The 21805-nt window shown below is 39.0% G+C and overlaps 1 protein-coding gene across 1 annotated transcript in view; it reads right to left on the bottom strand.

Moving 5' to 3' along the window:
* The window catches only part of cadm2b (cell adhesion molecule 2b), a 138421-nt gene that overhangs the window by 24011 nt on the left and 92605 nt on the right, over nt 1–21805 (bottom strand). The window contains exon 3 of the mRNA XM_071515522.1: nt 5475–5624. Coding sequence (XP_071371623.1) covers nt 5475–5624 — 150 coding nt within the window. The remainder of the gene's footprint in view (nt 1–5474; nt 5625–21805) is intronic.

Raw genomic sequence — 21805 nt, 5'->3', positions numbered from 1 at the left:
GATAGGCCACACTCGACTCTGCCCTCCTAAGGGAATACTATTCACTCAACTTGGTGATGATAGAAACTTTTTTGGGGTCTGTGACATTTTCTCAGTGTCAGTATTGAGATTCCTTTCACCAGCTGTGTGATGTAAGCTGTGAGATGGATAGGAGAGCGTCACCTCTGTAACCGTTCACAAAGTCAACTTCCATGTTGTGTTTCGCTCTTTCACAGAGTCAATTAAAGCTGAATCTGGTAGTTCAAGTCAATTTCAAACCAAAGATAGATAGACAGATAGATAGATAGATAGATAGATAGATAGATAGATAGATTCAATACAACCACGATACGATGTAAATAAAAGTTCAGTGACAACAAATTATGACTGCAGAATTATGTGTATTTCTGATCCACAAATCTTTCCAGCAATGGCATTGGCTTGCTAGAATGTAAACAACAATTTGAAAATGTCATTACAAAGTGCAAATAATATAATTTGGATGGAGAGCTTGTGAAATTGTGATGGGCAAGCCATCTCATTTGTGATTACTACAGCAGAATAAAATGGAGCTGATATCGTGATTTATTTTTCTGCCCCACGATACGTATTATCACATTTTTGTATTGCGATATATTGATTTCAATATCGTCCCACCCCTAATAAATAGATAGATAGATAGATAGATAGATAGATAGATAGATAGATAGATAGATAGATAGATAGATGGGTGTGGGGGATTATTCATGCAGACAGATGGAGAAGATTTCAAAACCCTGAGAAGGCCAAGCCAAGGTAAGTGTCCATTGCAATCACTTTCAACACACTAACCTTCAAATGCTGTGTGTTTACTAGAATGGTGGTTTAAATGTGCTTTCATTGGTGCTCACTACGGTAATTGCATCCTTGGTAATTATCCTTCATTCTCTCAAGCTAATGAATGTTTTAATGCCCACATCAGAGCATTCATTTAGCACATAACAGCGTTTTGATTACTACAAGCCAATTAAGATCAATTTTGCTTTGTGACCTTTATGATCCAGGCTGAATGCCCCAATTAAATGTCATGAATGATGAACCATAAACATTTGGGAGATGGAACGAAGATGGTGCAAAGTCATGTAGAATTTGCCACTGCATATATGCCTCTTGCCTATCTCCGGTGGGATCATATAGATCAAATGAGCAATTTGTTATTATCTACCTTTGACATGCAACACACAATGGCTTCCCATTAGCTGAATTATTCATATTCGCCATATCTGACAAAAGATTTCCGCTTCCAATCTGCCTGCCTCCAGGAATCTCATTATCATTCTCTACAACATCACAACTTAGGTTTTTATCCTTTTCCCACAGAAGCCAAAAGGGAAGTAAATCATAATGAAGACAGCAAAGGACAGCTCTGTTCTCATTTGTCCTGTTCAGTAATAATAATTCATAACCCCAGCAACATATAAAAGGGGATAATTCTACAAAAGACATATGGTCCACATCGATTTCTTCGTAGTGGCAGCCCACCACAGAGTCACTCCCTTCAACAGTCTCAGCTAATTGGCCTAAATGTATGAATGATGTGTTGGCCTGGCTATTAAAGCAATCCATCTCTGTCCTCTCAGGTTCTGCGGTGGGAGTGCGGAGGAATCTGCATGCCGGACCGCCTGGCCTCTGCCACAGTGTAGTCTAAAGCCTCTGAGGTGGCAACAATCAACCAAGACTCAGATATACATAATGGATGAGGAGGAGAGTGCCAGAGTGCCAGTTGGCATGATATAAGAGGAGGGCTGTGTTCAGCTTTAGACAAATGTGCAGAGACAGTCCAACCCATATGGATCAGCTTTGGGATTCCAGCAAGGTTAACACTCTCTTCGAGCTCCACAAGGTTTGACTGAGCCTCTTATGAGAGAGGATGAGAAAAAAAAAAAAAAAAAAACATCTTTCCTATCATTTACAGGCTCACCAATGATACATTAAGCTATTGAGCTGTCATCTAGCCACCGTTTCCCTCCCACCCGCCACATCCCTTATCCTCGTCCCCTGTCCACGTCTGTGACAAGCAGTGACATTGCTGTGTAGACAAATTGTAGGTCACAACTTGTAGGATGCCTTGCCAGGATTATGTCCACCTGTAGACACGACTCCCAATTGGTTGGCGAAACTACTTTGGTGTCCTTCTGATGCATGTTGCACCTTAAATTCATAGCTAAAAGCTAAAGCAATATTCCACTTAGTTTTAACATGGGGGTTATTTGGCACTTGACCGCCATGAAAACATATATAAACTACTCGCCAAGATCGGATGCAGCTGGGACGGGATTGAAGAGTTTGAATGAGGCCACAAAAATAGCCTGAAAACTTACATTTAACATGTTTGAGGACAGATTCAACAACAGATCCCGCTTTTAAGACAATAAAGAAGTCATTGGTCCGTCGTCATTTTGCATCTCTATTCTTGGTTTACGCTAAAAATAAAACTAGATCCGGTCTCCCAAACTAGGAACTATCTCTCCTAAATGGTATCCCTCCGCTATGTTCTCTTCTATCAATAAAAATGCTATTTTGGGAAAATTATGTTCTAAAACGTTGGGCCAACAGTCAATTCAAAATCACAGTAGCGGGATCTGTTGTTGAATCTGTTCACGAACGTGTTAAATGTAAGTTTTCAGGCTATTTTCGTGGCCTCATTCAAATGAATGGGAAGTAAAAGTCCGAAGTGGAACTAAGTGGAATATTGCTTTAATTACAGTACACGCGTCTTTATTGGCACACGCATTTTCATGATCAGTGTTTGATGCCCACTTTACACGGACTTGCTTTTCTTACTTTCAGACAGCTGGAGCTACTGTTAGGACACCAAAGTGGAGTTATAGTATTCAGTGTCTTTGAAATTCTGGAAGAGCACACAAATCCCTTCTCTCCTTGGCTGTAATTGCTACTCTTTGGGACTTTTTTTTTTCATTTTCTCATTTGACAGACCTGAATTAAAATGGAACAAATTATAGTCAGGGCAAAGATCAGATTTTGTCTTACTTTACCCAGCAGCTGTCAAATACAATTGATATAATACAGAACTTACAAGACTTTTTTTTTTTTTTTTTTTAGAGATGTTTCTCTCTTTCCTTCACTATAGCTGCTGGAAGGATTTAAGAGGTCATTTTAATACTCTTTTCCTCCCTTACTATTTTATATCAAACTCCAAACATCCAGGCAAATGCCCCTTATCTTTAATGCTGAGCTTGAGGGGAAGTGTGAACGTAGATTCATTAAAAAAAAAAAGTCTCACACAGCTTTTTGTCTAATTTAAGAAGGAACAGCAGATGTATTTTTATCATCATTATCTGTTTGTATGTGTTAAGCATTCAGATTCACACATAAAAGCTGTGAATCAAACTGAATTCCTTTGGATTACACATGCACAATGACAAACTGCCTCGGTAAAGGGAGAGTGGGGAAACTTGCATGTGCATCAAACAATGACACATGGTCATGCTGTCATTGACATCCCCAGGGGGATTGTAAGCAGAGAGCTGGACAACAGAGGAAACGGAGCACAGAGATGACAGGCATAGAGAAAGCAAAAGATGTATCTAGCCAGCAGGAGAAAAAAGAATATTTTTCACTGGAAACACCTCCAACAATATTTACACGCACAGGCAAGCGAGTGCGGACACAGAGGAAAAATACAACAAATTAATCTAATCTACTCTGTGACAGCATCCTATGACTAGCTGTTCATCAGTAGGAGAGAATAGCCTGCCTCAAGCTCGGCCGGTCTGCAGTTAGTTTTTGGACTGAAAGGTAGCATAAGGCTGAATCTAACATATTTCATTGGCCGCTACAAGAAGGCACAGCAAAAAGGGAGAGGGACAGTCGCAGCCCTCTGCCAAGCAATTAACTGGTGATTTTGCACAGCAGAGATTTCTTCCCAGGCGTCCCGCCCTTTTCCTTGCATGAAGCTGTGTTGTTCCACGCCTCCCATTTCTCCTGATGGCCTCGCGGGTATTGTATTAGTTGTGCCAATAAAGCTTTTCATCTGGCTGTTTAAAAGGAGATGGAGGGGAAGTGTTCTCACACTTAGCCTGGGCAACCTCTGCTGAGTGGAGTGCATTCATTTTGTCATCTGCATTGCCCAGGATAAGGATTCTGTCATGCAATACAAATGGCTGCCCCAGCAGGGCAAAGTGGCCTACACACACTGTGCTCTCCAGCTTCTCCCCAGCCGCTACCTGCTTGTAGCATCAGCAGTCTTGATTTACATGCAGATACAGATTACTTACTGTCCTGTATGCACAGGAGAGAGGTGTGAACAAAATACCATTTGTTATTTCGTAACTCTCTTGTGCTAAACACATTTAACTGACCTCATTTATGCCAAATAAAATTCGTCATGTCTTACATCTGTTCAAAGTACTCTAGTCAACACTAACTTGCACAAAAAAGTTTTCCAGTTTGCCTGACGGAATTTGTGAATTTTGATTAGTCCTGCGAAGTAAAATATTAAAATGCTACATCTATTGTGCACCAGAGGAGACAGAAAAATAACAATAACAAAAGAATGGCTTTGGTTCAATGACTTTGGTTTGAATTTAAATCCCTTGGGCACATTCACGCCATTCACACAAAGGTATCTATTTAAGATTCAGTTAACTTTCATTTAATTGTATTTGGAAGTAATTTCATCTAATAAAACACCTTAGACCTCATTACTAAATCCAATCACTTGCGAGGAGAAAGTATTTCTTCAAACCAGACTGTGACTTTCTCTTCTTTCACTCAGGCGTCTCTCTCCCATCAATTGTTATTCAAAGGAAAGTTCATCTTCAATCACTGAACCAATGATATTGTATTAGCAGCTACAGCATAAATGAAATGGCTAATGCTGTAAGAAACACTGAAAGATGAACACCTCCAACCCCTACAAGACCAGTCCACTGTTATACTCCCTTTCAGCCCAATTCCAATTTATCAACTCCAGACTTTTGTCACCTTTAAATTGGATTTGGCCAGTGAGAGCACATTATAATTCTTTCTGGCTCAAGCCTTGTTTCACAAGGTTGCAACAGTGTGCTTCCTTACGGTACGACATCCAAACAGCTATACAAATGTAGGGCGGCTCAAATGCTAATTGGGCCAAATCATTTCACAATCCAGAGGCATTACAATGTTGTAAACAACACAGGCAGCATTGCATGATTACAAAAGCTCAATTCAAAAACATTCTCTTTCTGTTTAGTTTGTGCCCTGGGACATCAATGGAGACACAGCTTCATTAAAAGTCTGCTTCAACATTAAGGGGAATACATTTACCCCCTTATCCTGCCTTTTTGTCTTGTATTCAGTCAGATTGTATGCTCGCAGGCGGACACACTTCTGTACATTCAAAGTTTAACAAATGAATGAAGCAGTCCACTGTAGTAACACAATCTAGTTCAGACATCTTTATCATATCTCATCATTTCATCATTACGGCCATTATGCGCAGAATTATTACTCACCTTTCTTGTCCCCAAAGAAGAGGGTCTGTTGTGCAGGGTTTGACCACTGGAGGGAAGTGTTATCATTGTAATCCACACGACAGGTCATGTTGGCGGTGCCCCCCTCCACCACCGTCACATTCTGAGTTATGGGGAACTGACCTTGGCTACCTGCGAGATTATGAGACAGAGCCGAGGTCATGGTCGTGACATGAGTAGATTGCCGTTTCGGTTTGGGTGTTACTGTCTTTTCACTGAATCGTATTAACATAAGATTCAGACTTAACACGATTCAAAGAAAATTATCTGTCATCATGATGTCACCCAATTACATTAATGTCATGACGACATCACAGTAAACCAAGGATAACTTAATGTAAGCATAGTCAACATGAACACCAGCCTTTGGCAATTGCTGGAGCTAGAAAATAATGTTTTTATACTCAGAGAACAATGGTAGGTCTCACTCTCCCTGAGCGCTTTCCTCACTGCCTTATTGCAGGCCCCTAATTGGTAGCATGGCCTAATTAGAGATAGTCATGTTCTGCCGTAGAGTCTAGAGCTGCAGCTGGGTGGTAAATTGACACATAATCCGAGACACTGTGGGCCTTCGATCCAAGTGACTGCCTTACCCCGAAACAGCCACTCGTCACAGTGTGCAGAAGACATCCAAACGAGGCCTAATCACCCGGCCTTGCTGGATTTTACCTTCTTATTCCACATTTGTACTTGTCGTCTCAGCAAAGTCCCCTAATTACATTGCAGAAGCATTCCTACCCCGCCTGTGTTTTACTGAACTCTGCCAGCCTTCAAAAACAACTGTCTAAAACCAATACTCTTTTGCAGGGAGCTGTGAGAGGACACAGTGCAGGCTAATATGAGCCCGACCACACTGGCCCCTTTAATGATGACAACAGTAAACAACTGTATTACAGTTCTCAAGTTCATTTCTGAAACGGGATGTACTGTACTGGCCTGGGAGCATTTCATCGTCCACAAGTTAATCTTTGCCCATGTTTTGTCTTGATTTCACAGGCCCGCTTTGGTTTCCTCTTGTAACTGCACATAATGTGCCTGAATATGAAGGTGACATTGTCTCTGCCTCTCTCAGGTACAGTTCACCACAGGGACGTTTCAACTAAGGGAGCAGCTGTCTGCCTCATTAGTCCAGCTCACATGGGGATCAGAGGGGGCTGGGATAGCCAAAGGTCTGTGGACCTTCCTTGACCTTGACCGTCCTGATTGAGACCATTGTCAGCAAGAGGTGAAGGTAAAGCGGGCTATAAATAGCAATGGGAATATGGAAATGATAGCCGTTCCAAGAGTGCACATTACTTATCTGCTAAGAGTGATGTGAATTTAATGATGTAAACATACCAACACATTTTATTACGTACAAAATCACATCAACAAACACAATATTTCGTCATTTACACAATAGTTAGATTTAAAAAACAGTTGGCTAGATGTGTGCTGGGAAGTCCACCACTGCCAACTGTGCATGTAATTATATTAAAAACAGGGAAAATATGAATGCTGCGTGGTAGGAGGCTGCAGTACCATGTGCAAGTGATGCTGTGAGTTCCTGCCTGACTCTCAGCCTCTTTTTCATGCCATCTTCCCTGTCTGTCTCCACTGTATACTATCCAATACAGCCGAGATGCCGTGAAAAAAAAAAAACAGGGAAAAGCAAACAGTAATGAATGTAACCCTTGATCCCTGAGGGATTTGGGCGGGCGGGGGTACAATGCATAAGTATGCAGGATTGCTATCACAAAAGCGGTTGCTGAAATCCTCCTCAATTACGCCTGTGAGGCCAATAAACGCTGCGCACGTAATCACAAAACGTATGGCTGTGTCTTGGGCATTGTTTTAAGGAGTGTCAGTGCAGGTTGTCTGCACTGCAGCTAACTGGGCTTCACCTAATACATTCATGAAATTCTACTGTCTTGACATACTGTAGCAGCCCACAGTGTGGGAAGTGCTGTCCTGTCTGTAGATACATAATCCCTAGCACCAACTAGAGAGTGGATTCCATTTTTGAGATGGTGGGTGGAGGGTGGCTGGCTTACTTCTACAGTGCCAAACAACATTTTAGAAAAGGCACTGAACCACAAACTGCTCCGAGGATGCTACACTCTGGGTGACCCTGCGCTCTGACCTATGAAGAAAAGCATACTGTATGTGTGTGTATCAAGGAGGGATGTGCAAAAATGTATTCCAGTTAGCTTGTGTAAACTGGCCAGTAAAGTTAATGTTTATTTTGCAGGGGCATGGTTTGCAGTTTCTTATACCTACAGGTTGAACCCACTGGAAAGGGAACAACAGTTATGAGTAAAACTCCTGTTCTGATAGGTAATAGAGGTATGAAGGCGCTCGGTTCCTCTGATGACCCAAGAGGACTCAGTGAAGTGCAGTGATGAAATGAGGAATAAACCTGTGCATTTGCAATATGCCTTAAGGGGAGGACGGGCCCTCCCCTACACACACAGCATATATTGGCTTTACAGGCATTTCTATTGCCAGAAAAGGACTTCAATATCGGGTATTGCAGTAGCAGTCTTCTATACTTATATGCATTAGACTGAGTGAAAAGGAACTTCTTATTTTCAGTCCAAACTACAGTTTCACAGCTTGCACAGTAGTTTACAGTAAATAGGATGCAACCCTGCAATGACAGAGAGTAGGTTAAGTGAGGTTTGAGTATACATCAAGATATCTTGATGAAAGCAGTGGCTGCCCTCTGAAACATGAATACCATTAGCGTTTGCTTTTTCATGCTTGTATCTCTCTTCCTTTAAGTCATGAAGATCATGAGGTGCTACAGAAAAGGAAAAATCAATATGTGATGAGTCACACAGTTGTTTGTCTCTCTCTTCTTCTCTCTCCATATACGTATTTGAATATCATCTAGTAAATCATGTCTCCCTATGGTCTTTTTATAAAGGGAAGGGAGCAAGATACATGCTAAAAATTGAACATTAAATGGCAAAAGAAGTCCAAAAAAATGTCCAAAAACGAAGCTGTTTTCTTTTCTTTTTTTTTTTTTAAATTAAAATCAAGCTTAATCAATAAAAATCTGACTAATTTCACTAAATCATTTTTGTTGTTGTTGTTGTTGTTTTTGTGTGTGTGTGTGTGTGTGTGTGTGTGTTTAATCAAAATAGCTGTACTAGCAGCCTGCTTATGGGCCTAACTGTTAAAGCTATTGCTGGTCCCTTGGCAGCGCTTACACCTTTCACAATGTTTTTTATGACAGTCACATGGATCTGAGAGCTGGTGGTTTTTTTTAAAGTGCTCAAGCAAAGTGCTCACTCCAGTGAAAGCTGAAACTGGCAATATCATCTTGAGCTGGAAGATTATGGTCCACATTCAGGTGGGCTACCAGCACACTGATCATCAGTCACAATGTCAGCACACACAAGATTAGTCAAGTTGTTTGCTGTGCTTCACACAGTCAAAATGTTGCTGACACATTTCTCCATTGTAATATTAACTTACACACACAATCAAGCCATAACGCTTCATGAATCAAATATTTACCTGTGCAGATGAGATTAAGTCGAAATGTAAATGGGAATGGGTGAGGATAGCATCTTCATTGTAAACACAAATATTTGATAACTATATATTTTAGGGAGGGAGACACAGTAACAGGCATCTGTTAAAATACCATGCACAGCACAGATGTGTCCTCTTCTTTATATTTTGCATAGGATGTGTTATGTGAAGCAGGTATATGAATTTGGATATATACGTGTGGTAGGACTGGCAGTATGCATTGATAATAACCATTTCATTTCATCTCAACCAGCCTCTTTTTGCTGTTATCAGAATGCAGCTCAGACCTTCGTCTGATGGAATCTGAGTCTGACAATATTAGAAGCCAAGAATATGATACTTAGAGTATTGATTTTGCTGGTCCTCTGGTCCAGGTGAGTATCTAGAAGATGAGAATATCAGGAAGATATGAAGTTATGAATCTTTATAACTGTAGGTAAAAGGAAGATGAAGAGAATAAGCTGATTAATGTCAATGAGGCGCTGTATCTCTAATGATGATGTGGAAATCTGTTGGTTGCGTTTTGACATGATACTCATGGCAAATCATGCCATGCTGAGCTAACAGGTTTGAATACAGGATCATTAGAGAACCATGTTGCATATATAATTTTAAGGACTCCTCCAGTGACCACTGAACCAGGATTTGAGGTGAAAAATACAAGAAACATCTCTGTTGAGAAGAACAGAGAATTAGTGGAGGAAGAATGAGCCATACCACCCCAAAAGCCTTTCTCAGTTTCAGCTGACTGCACCAAATAATGGAAAGCAGTGCCTTGATGAATGGCTAGAGAGCAGTCAAGCACACCACTGCAGAATAAACTGTAAACTGCAGGCAGGAGTAAAAAGAAAACAAATAACTCAAAAAATAGTTCAAGAAATAGCCAATGCCTCCATTCATTACGGAATAATAACAATTATTAATTTTCATATTAAATGAAATCTCAGGCAGTTTATCAAGCCACCAGTTCATCCCTCTGTCCTTGATATTACAAGGGCTTCTTTGCAATAATATAGATGTTAGAGTTGGTGAGCTTTCATCTGCATGCTAATAAGTCATGGCAACTTTATACAGTGCCTGCCAGTGACAAAATGCAATATAAAAAACACGTATATATGCAATCTGCATACAGTCATGATTGAATAGCTGATGACATCACCACATTTAATATCTGAATGTCAAAAATGGATTTGATGACATTTAAACTTAAGAATGAATATATTCAGCCTATCCATGATTACACAGATACATTAAACAAGCATGCAAAACAAGGATGAGTGTGTTTGATGTGACAGTTTTGGTGGGTTTATGTGGCAAATCAAACAACAAAAAAACATGAATGCAACATTATTCTTATACTCTTATAATCTCAAGCAAATATGTGCCACATCTCATGGTGTGCCTTTCCCAAGAAAGTCTGGGAGGTTCTCTTGCTTTGTAACTATATAAAAGTAGAAGCGATATTTGCAAGGTTCTTGTCACATTAAATGTATGATTGTAATTTTATGTAAATCACTGCAACAACTTCCTAATAAAAATGATGTTGTTACAAAGTTATAACATAAAAGAACCTTAAACACCCTTAAATGATAACACCCGGTATTTATGGAAGGGGATTATGGTTTGCTTTGACTCTTTCAGATTACCGGTAAAGTTTCTTTGTGTTGACATATATTCATTACCAGTAATACCAGTAATGTTTATTGCTGTTGTTGTCTGCAGTTGTCTAAAATGTATATGAAATCATCAGGGGACAAACCTCAATTTATGTAAACCTAATTTTAATCAAAAGTTCCTCCTCAACTTGTGTACACAATAAATGCTGTAATGCTGAAAAGTGGTTGGAAAAATATGTGAATAGAAAAAAAAATCACACTTCTAGCATTAACATCCACAAGGTATTTAAACAGACAATACACTCTTGAGAACCTAATAATTAATCACTGCAATTACTGTAACTTGACATAATTGTAATTAATTGGCTTACTCTAAACTGTATGGCCTATTTGCCATCATGTTGGGAGAATATAGGAAGTTGAACACCCCGAGTATATAAATATTCCATTTAATTAAAACTTGAGGCCTCTTGTGGTGTGCATTTCCATGGTGGAGAGAGCAGGAAATAACAGGGTCTGCTGTCTCCCATGACAGGAAAAGTTGGAGTAATTTTCACATGAGACAAATACTGACAACTCTATGTTCCGCTTTAGTGTGTGAAGCTTTTCGAAAGTGTGGATGTCATTTGCTCTCAGCATCCTGTTGCCTTTTTCAGATCCAGCATTACCCCCCCCCCCCTTCACTGGTGTTGAAATACCCTGTCCTCGCTCGGATTTGTTCAGTCATTTTCTCTGCAAGGACTAATAGACACTGTATCACATATGACACCATTCCACCAGTCCACTAGACATTACAGCCACCGAATTCCTCAAAGAGCTCATTGAGGCTATTGGACCTACTCTACTCTTTATTGTAAATAGCTCCTTGACTAATGGTTGTGTCCTTGGCTATTTTACACTGGCAAGTGTCCAACCTCTTCTGAAGAAACCCAACCTTGATTCAACCATCCTTAGTAACTACTGTATAGGCCTATTTTCAAGTTGCCTTTTATCTCTAAGATCCCGGAGAAAATAGTTTTAAAGCAACACTTAGAGATCAGAAACAAGATTGCCTGCTCAGATGCGCGCTCTCATTACACATTACAATGAAATAACCTTTTGAAAGATTTCAGGAAGGTTATTGCCAGCACCGTAGTGCTGAAACCACCCTCTCAAAAGTTATTGAGGATCTCTGATTAGTGCAGATGCAGGCGAGAGGTTGGTATCCCTGGGATTGCCCTGGAACGGTTTCTCAACCCACCAGTCAGATAGAAAATTTTAGTTTCCTACTGGTGACCATGTTTCCTTCACCTTAATTACATGTAGTATGCCTTGAGGCTCCATTTTAGGTCTAGTTTTATTCTCACCATACAGTATATGCTACAGTACCAATTGGCCACCTCATCCACTGGCATGGCATCACTTTCCACTGCTACACCAATGATGCACAGCTATACATGTCAGTAAAACCCACAGACTTAAAGGTCCAGTGCAGTGAGAATTGCATTTCTAAATTTCATGGTATAATTTAAGGACCTGTTAATGTAAAGTTACCCAAATTATCATAACTGTCAGCATTGTGGAAATTTGCCTAAAACCTGTTGAAAACTCTCCCTCTGGTTGTCAGCAGAATCAAACAGATTTAGAATTCCAATCTCCTTCCTGGTGTAAATTATGTCATCCACACCCAGGTTTTAATGAATACTCTGATTGGTCAACAATATGCATAGTTAATCAGGTGTCCCATAGTCTGTCAGACAGTCAGCTACTTGCTAAACTAGCCAAAATCTCTGTGCCTCCATTGTAGCTGGGTGCTGAAGCTCTAATACTGGATATTTGTTCCCCAAAGATAGAAATATATGCAATTGATGGCACAATCATAGTGAAGGTTTGGCTCTCACTAGCTTTGTATTGTATTGTATTGTATTGTATATATCTCTATTTAACAGGGACAATGGGCAGTTTGTAACTGTCCCAGAATTAGCTAGAAAGCTAAATTTCATCTGCAGTCCCTGGGCAGGTGATACGAAGACAGGCAGTTTTACAAAATACTTTACAACGAGAGTTAAAATTGCAGTGTCCATTGTACCATCTAACCATCGAAAACAGAAAAAAATATATGCTCATTGTGTTAGAAATCAACATCAAACTTTTCCCGATGAAATCACTGCACTGGATCTTTAAGTAAGTTGACCCTGCTGTTTAGCTGATGTTCAGGACAGGATGTCTCAGAACTTTCTGCAGTTAAACTCTGACAGAGCTGAAGTTCCTGTTATTACCCCTGAATTCATTTCAAAACAACTTCAGCAGCCTCTTGGTCTTTTCACAGATAATGTCAAGGTGTCATCTTTGATAAAAGTTTAAATCTTGAGCAACACTCCGAAAAGCTAGTCAAGTGATGTTTTCTGCTACTAAGGAATATTGCCAAAATGAGATCGGTCCTGTCTCCTAGTAACACAGAGAGAATTATACATACCTTTTATATCTTCTCGCCTTATTACCTTTAGGCCTTATTTACCAACCATTAACCGACAAGCTGTGGCACGGCTCCAGATTGGGCAAAATACTGCAGCAAAGCTTTTCACCAGGACTAAGTGAACAGACCACATTATATCCAGTTTGGCATCCTCCTTACATTGGCTACTTGTCAGTTTTAGAAATGATTTCAAGATTTTATTGACAACTTTTACGGCTTGTCAAGGCCCTGCCCCTAGCTATCTCTGACCTTCTGGCCTCTTGTGAGCCAGAGTGCAGTCTTAGATCCCCAGGCAAGACTCTCTTAGCAATTCCTAAGCGTAGGCTCAAGACGAAAGATGACCGGATTTCGCTGTCAGGACCCCTAGGCTGTTGACTGTCCTGCCTGACAAGCTTAGGCTGCTAAATCAGTGTCATCCCTTAAAATCACTTCTCAAATCCCCTTTGCACAAAAAGGCCTTTTCATAATTTGACCTGCACATTTGCAGTGATTTTTTTTCTTTCATTTTTTTCTTCTTTTTATTTGTTTCTTTTTACAAGTACTTTTTTCAAGTACTACGTTTATGTTTTTCCTCATTTTGTCGCTACAATACAGCAAGCACTGTACAATGGAATTGCATTAAGTATAAAACTAGATCAAATGTAACACAATATACGGTACCGTAGGCCCGTTATAGTACTAGTCTGAAAACAGCAGATATGTCAAGGGAAATGATTACTCATTCATGCATGTAAGTCAACCATCCTTTAGTAATTTCTTAGTATTTTGCTGACAGTACAGTGAAGATGGACGGCAGATTGAGCAGAGGGAACTTTGAAAAATTCCAACCTATGCAGTAAGTGTTTAAATGGTTTCCAAGGTATGCTCAGGCATCCACTTAACCACCACAGCAGCCCATTTTAAACTATTTTAACCTCTAATGTCCTCACATCGCCGAAAGCAAAAGTATTTTGAAGTTATAGTGAAATTCAGGTCAATCTGCTTCAATCTCTGATCGCAGAGATAAAACCAGGGACAAAATAATATCTATTTTGGCAACTTGGGAGCCGCAGCAGGGTTGAGGTTCTGGTTTTAACTGGGGATCAGGTGAGAGATGGAAAGCGGGTGAAAATAAACAAAACACCACAATAAATCTCTGTGTTATAGAAATAAACAGAATGCAGTCTTCCATAGACCGACATTTACACAGTAAATAGCTCACACTTGAAGCAGGTAAAATCCGATCACACAGCAAGGTTTTGATTAGGTAAGACACACACTACATGTTAAGAAAAATTAAAGTGAGAGTTTCACAACAGCGATGCTTTGCTAAACTGAGAATAGGCTGCCTCTCATTTCACACCACATTTCAGGATCATCTGATTGGGACAAACAATTTCATACCATTCTTATTAGTGTAATGAGAGCACACCTCAGTACATTATCATGCTAATACTACACCATGGGTGACAAACCTGGCCCTTCATTTTCCTTCAAAGTCACTTTGCTCTTGCAATTTTCTTTTAATTGTGACATGGCAACTGCTTCAGCATTTCTCTGGACTGATGAGCTGATAACTTTTCTGTTAACCCAAATGCTTTGTGTACGTTCCCAAACTGCATAAATACTGTTGTACTTGAAGCTAGAGCAACAAATGAAACAAACAAATCCAAGGATTCTGTTGGTATTAAACAGGTAAACATGGTTCCACATAAATCACTTAATATAAATGCTACACCTCATTTTAACCGTTATTCTCATTGCTGATTGGATCGAGCATAGGTGTGTTTTTTTGCACATAGTCCAAGTTGTTTTGCCTTTAAACTTTTCCTCGTTGAGACATGAATTAAAATTTTTTTTGCCTTATACTTTATTTCAGTATCATTAAGGCATGGTGGGAAACTTGTGGTACCTCATAGCCAATTTGGATTTATGAGTCATCTTAACAGCCTTTTAATATGAATATACTAGTTTTGCAGTTTTATGCCTCTGTCTAAAATAACCTACTGTGACTGCTATGATCATTACAACCTCATGGAAATGTACACTCAAAAACTAGAGACCTTGGCCATTCAGAGGAGATAAGGATATGAGTCAAAAGTTGGCCAAAGCTGTGTAACTGATATTATTAATGCAAAACTTGGTGTAGCTTATAAAGATATATAATTGAGCTTGGGAACAGACTTCTTAGGTTGCTCACATAATTTCCTAAACTATTCTGCACTACACTCTCATTACTTGAATGGATGGGGGGGTCATTACACTATGTTTACTACTGTAGGTGATTATAGTCAGGGAAGTTTGTTACATATTGTCAGGCTGCCTGTCACATGAATCTCCACAGTCCTATAGGTCTGATCATGTAAAGCATTTACACTTCCCACAAGGGAGTGGAGCGGATTAGATTAATGCTGACTCTACTCAGAGGTCTACTGAAAACGAATGCACACATCCTCCATTCTACCCAGTTTACACTGTAATTCAAGATCTCTATTTCTACAAAGCAGATCACTTTCAATTCCAGCTCAGTTTTGACATTACATGTCTTCATGTTGTACATAATTTGAATAAAATCATCTAATTCCATTGGGCCTTAATGTGTAACTGATCTTTTCAAAACAAATTATTCTTTTGACTATTCTGCTCTACACTGATGATAGCTCCTCTTCTAGCTTGTCTGCTGGCTAGAAATACCATAACAGCTAGCAGGCAAGCAAACGTAGCTAATACTGAATTCATCAAACAGTGAATTTCAATGGATTTCATTAATATTCCATATATTATTGGAATGCAGCAGCATTCTCTTTTTGAAGCGCATCATGTAAACAACATTTGGGCAACATCCACTTCCTAGATTCTAAATGAGACCAGTTCTGAAAACTCAGATTCTTGCCATGATGCCCAGAATACGCCAATATTAGGCAGAATACTGATGCGTATAAACACCTTATGCGGTTAACATATTGTCTGAGGCAAATTAAATAGGTTCGGTTTCACAAGTTTAGTGCGGTAGCATTGTCTTAAGCTTGTGACAGCTTTGTCAGCAGCTGGTGCTAATCACTCAGTTATTTGTAATGGCAAATGGTAAAAACAACACCCAAAAAAACCTTTCTAAGTGAGGAAACAGTTTGACAAAAGGAAGATATGACAAAAGGACCACCGACCAAGTTAGGGCTAGATGTGAAACTGTGAAAATAAGACATTATAAAGGTAAGTGTGTAAATGAACTATAACCATGGATGAAGGCATATCCAAAAGTAGATGATTAATGAAAGCTGATGTAAACATCATTTGAGGAATTTGACCATACCCTTCATAAGGATATTAGTGTGCTTCCTATCTTCTACTGTACGGTCGGAAAGCTCTTATTCATTATGTGCAACTTTAAAATATTCACTTTGTTTATTGCAAAACAGCTAGGATTTTAACTTAATATGATGATAATTACACTGAGACCAATAGCCACTGTAGCTATAGCTGTGTCTCATTCAAAAGTTGATAACAGTTCCTGAGTGAAAACCAAGGGGCCAAAACAGCGTTTGAAGCCAATGCTGAAGTCCTGGGAGAGACGATACCGCAAATGTCCTCAACTGGCTGCATGGCTGCTGAACAACTTGAAACTCCACCCACCTCAATATAAGTCCGTGGGACCAAGGCCCAACTTCTGTGTAGAAAATAAAGTCTTCTTTTCCCAATAAGAAGTTATAGTCACAATAACTAATTTAATTTCTTCTTATGTCTCTCCTTATGGAGCTTTTTTAAATAACTGTGCCATTAGGAAGAAGTCCACCTGTATATACAAGGCTTAATCTTGTAACAATTCTTGACTTACTGTAGCAATAATGTGCTGTATTTACACAGCACTTAGTTGAGTCCAATTCTATTATGCTTGTCTTTTGGAAGCAACAACTCGATGTAATTCAGAGACATTATTTTATCTGTTTTTATCATAAATGATGCCTTCGAGGTCTGGATCACGTTTCCTCTCTCTTGAGGGCTTTCAGGTTACGTTACGCACTCTCTGGTGGCCATATTGGAGGTCCCCAGCTCTTGGGGAACAGTAGCTTTTAACAGCTTCTAAAATACAACTTGGCCATCTCAACAAATAAGACAGAGTAAATATCACATCTGATTTGCGCATTAGCTAACATATCCAGAAGAAGCTAGTGCTATTAATTAATTAATAGCTATTGTAACTAATGCACAAACCCTTGTACAACATGGCGGTGCCCAGACATCACACTTACCGGCCTTCAAATATGCTAATAGAAAGTCAACCGGTGACTAAAAATAGAAAGATGGACTCAAGGATAACACAGTAACCTGCACTAGTTATTGTTTTCAAAATATAGTATTCGTTTTGGTAGTGTACTATTGAAATAACTTCTAATGGTTAGTGCAGTTCTGACTACATTGGCCTATCACTATCATGTTTATAAGCCTTTATTTATCCAACCTAGATGGAAAATCTAGGTTCTATCTAGGATCTATAATTATATTGATAGTGTTAATGCTTTGCAGGCGAATGGTTATGGGTGGTTCGTTAGATAAAATAGCCCACTTTTATCAATTGCCCCATAACCCATGAAGTAACCCGCTCAAATCTGATTGTTTTCACCTATAGTGACCTTTTCTCAACAGTCTTAACAGGAAAAACAAGGGGAAAAACAGATTTCATGTGATTTATTTCTGTAAAGACTGAAAGGTCAGATCTGTCACCAAAAAAACAGTGTAATTTAAACCCTATTGGTTCAACATCGACACAAATGCTTCCTATGTATATGGCAAACCTGCTGATTTGAGGCATTCAAGAGGGTGTTTTAAATGCTGTAAGCCCAGTTGACTGGAGAGATTTAAGCAATTGTTTAGGTACAGTAGCTCATTAGGACCAAATCTAGTTCTGATGCATTAACTGGAGCTAATCTGTAAACTGCCGGTGCAAAGTGATGCATGTTATAAAAATTAAACTGTAAATCTAGCTGCTCAAACATATTCAAATTTTGATAATGCCCTTATCCAACACTTCAATAAAGTATCTAAATCAACATAGGAACATTTGACTTCCTACTATATAGGCCTTCTAATATTCAATTCATTAAGTCATGGAAAATCCATATGTAATTATGGTAAAAGCTAAGGCTGTGATTACTTTTGCCCAGATCAGTAATGTACTCTGTGTCACCCTCTTTCTCACTCCATTGGCACCTGGCATTAAAATACAAATGCAGAGAGGACAGAAGATACATTAGGTCACACATACACATGTGCAAATGTGCTCAGAGATTGATCTAGACCCAATCCAGCTGCAGTTTGTAACTCGATTATCATTTTAATTCCAGGTGTATATGGCCTCTAGATGGTTTGGCAAAATCCTTCTTGCATTAAATGTGTTTCTGTGGAGCCTCATCTTGACACAATCTAATGTAGACCAGTGGTGGAAAAAAGTACTCCAATCCTTTACTTAAGTAAAAGTAGAAATGCCATAATGGAAAAACACTTCATTAAAAGCAAAGGTTCAGCATTCAAAAGATTACATAAGTAAACATATATAAGTATTAGCAGTAAAATGTACTTTAAGTATCAAGAGTACTCATGAAGAATGGTCCCTTTCAGAGTGTTAAATTATTGATGCATTAAACTGGAAGAAGTAACCTATTTTAATGTTGTAGGCGGTCCAGGTGGCGCTAGGTCTAACTACTCCTACTATGACTTATTCTGCAAAGTAACTAGTAACTACAGCCATCACATAAATGTATTGGAGAAAAAAGTACAATATTTCCCTCTGAAATAGTGGAGTAAAAGTATAAAGTCTCACAAAATGGAAATACTCAAGTAAAGTGCCAGCACATCGAAATTGTATTCAAGTACAGTACTTGAGTAAATATACTTAGTTACTTTCCACCTCTGCTGTAGGTACATCTTGTATCTGCACTGGGATTATAGTGGATTTCTACCATGTTTAAACAAGAACAGCTCACAGCAGATCAGATAGGCAGGATGTTGAAATGACCCAATACTCTGTAACAATCGTGAATCAATTATGTTTTGTATTCATAGTCTGAACTGATAGTGTGATCTTAAATGATGCAGTCAGCTGATTGAGCTGTTACAGAGCCCTGTGAAACCTGTTAGAAAGGAAATAACCAGGACAGAGTGAGCTGTCTGTCAGCTTTACCCTCCATCAAAAAGGACATTTGGTGGCTGTTACTGAATAGCACCTGAGCAGGAGTGAACCTCCCTCGACTCAGAGGTGGTACTGAGCACTGTCCTCCCCTGTGATTTGCCACAGCGGGGGTGGTGGGGGAATGTTGGAGGGTGGACAATCCACAGAACTGGCAATAAATATCCCTGCTGGGGGAAACTCTTAACAGTGTTTTTTTTTTCTGCTGTACAGGAAAAAAAAAAAGAAGAAGAGGGGGGAGGAAAGCGACAATACATCAGCTTCAGAAAGTGGGGCAGAAATAGTATCTCCAGGTGAAACGGGAAAAAAACTGAAATTACATGTTCAACTGGTGATAGTTGTACTAGGTGTCACATTCCTTATATTGGTTTCTGGTGATTAGGGTTTTTACCAAATCCTGATGCTTGCAAACATTCTCTACATGGTTTAGATTTTGAGAGATGAGGACTATACACTGACAAACATATGGCTGACAACAAGAAAATGCCCTTGATAGCGATCAAACCTAACTCCAGAAGTCTGCTACCATGCCGATAAATGCTTTAATTAATAAGAATCCAACAGGACACAAGCTTGATTGTGATCTACGCAGCAGCATATTTTCTCAATTACCGTAAGTATGGATTTCCTTTAAGGTGGTGAGAAGCCATCAGGTGGGAATGAATGAGACTAGTTACCATGTCCAGTTGAAACATTATTTACAAAGTAGACTGTACTGTGAGAGAGGTAAACATCCCTCTTCCATCTGCACAAGCCCATTGGATAATTTGGTCAGTGATGAATACAAAAAAATTCAAATTTTCTCACTTAGGAATGGTATTAGATGTTCAATAAACCTATCCTTGTAACAGGAATCCTCACCCTGTCCTTTTTAAAATGGACCTCCATTAGAAACACACATTCATAACACCTGAATATATGTGTCATAAACGCTACATGGCACATTAATGAACATGCCATGTCTTATTTCAGCTTCATGTTTTACCTATGGCATTTGGTATATAGCAGTTGAACAGTTTTCTCAATTTATTGAGCAAAAAAAAAAATTCAATACTTATAGTCTGCCTTGCCATTTCTAACTGAAAAGCATGACTTGGGGGTAGCCATGAAATGTTCTGTCAGGAAGCTGTTTTTCAGACCGTTTGATATTTGCTATAACCCTCTAGCCTTCTGTATCTACACTTAACTAAATGCTTCTCCTTTTCTCTGTCATGCACTGGTCAAAGGATTGCTTCATCCAACCAGTTACATTTAGCTGAGAGTCATCAGTGTCCAAATACACCTAAATGGAAAGTCTCAATAAATAAATCCAGAGGCATGTTTTTTCATTAAAATGACAACTGCCAGGATAACTTTATATTTCAAAAATTTAGCCTGGTAAAATGTTTTAAACAGTTACTTCACAAATGACAGTATGAACACCATAGGAAAGCTGACAAAATGCATGAATCAGTATTCAGGAATGTTACATGTGATTGTATTCATTGTATTCATTATACTCAGGTGTTATGAATGTGTTATTAACCAGTGTTATAAACTGTGATTAGCTACCTACCTATAGTTAAATCAATTGAAAGCAATACACGGGACATACATACAGTATATTTATCTATATGCGTATTGCACGTCTATGTAAAGTATGTTCAAAATAGCTTCCAAATGTTTGACTAGGATTCAACCATATGAATGCTGAATGTGTATCTCCCAATAATTAAAAACTAGCTTCCTAATTAGGCTTTCTGTAATTAGAAAACACTGCATTTAAAAAAGGAAAAAAAGGAAACCCTCATTCATGTACATTAATCACTTGTCAAAGAAAAACACTGGTGTAATTAATGCATCAATATTTGAGATTAGAATGATAATGTGGCCATGTAAGTATAGCTAATAGGAGGATAGATTTCACTTCACTATGCAACACAAGGTTTTCCTGTGTCATGACAAGTGTCCTTTTTCATTGGCTTACACAAAATTAGCCAGAATCCCCAGCAAGTCAAATTTTCACTTAATCTAGCACTAATGGAAGTAACACTGGCAGCAAAAAAAAAAAAAAAAAAAAATCAGAATCACTGGGGTTTTAGTGTTAGGATGCTGTAGAGGATGCAGTTATAGTCTCAGACGAAGCAATGACACAACACAATAACATAAGAAATAACAGAACATGTAAATGCAATATGATATCTGTAAATCAAATATTCTGTATCAGCATATTTTTCTCAAAGAAGTAATTCCTGGGTGAGCAGCAAACAAAAATGCTGGAATTCTCAGCCCAGTGCATAATGAATCTTCAAAAAAAGTAAATTTATTAGGCCATAGATCAGAATCAATAATAACAAAATGAATACCAATAATCGATAACATTAAGACCAAGCATTCAATTTTGAAGGGCAGCAGTAACCTAAAAACTTTGAGAAGCTGTCTTATGACCAGACGGTCTCCAGATTGAATGCACAGTCTGTCTAGGAAAATCTGGGTGGGGAAAGCAAATGAGCAACACTCTCTCCTCCCTCCACTACCATTGAGATGCCCTTGAACCAGCAACAACCCCCAAACTGCTCCA

The sequence above is a fragment of the Centroberyx affinis genome, unplaced genomic scaffold, assembly GCF_046629955.1.
Source record: "Centroberyx affinis isolate AG114_WGS23_722 - 3 ecotype Tasmania unplaced genomic scaffold, CSIRO-AGI_Caff_v1 ptg000358l_1, whole genome shotgun sequence".
Classification (NCBI taxonomy): Eukaryota; Metazoa; Chordata; class Actinopteri; order Beryciformes; family Berycidae; genus Centroberyx; species Centroberyx affinis.
Note: the sequence above shows the minus strand (reverse complement) of the source record. Positions and strands in the feature narration are given on the sequence as shown.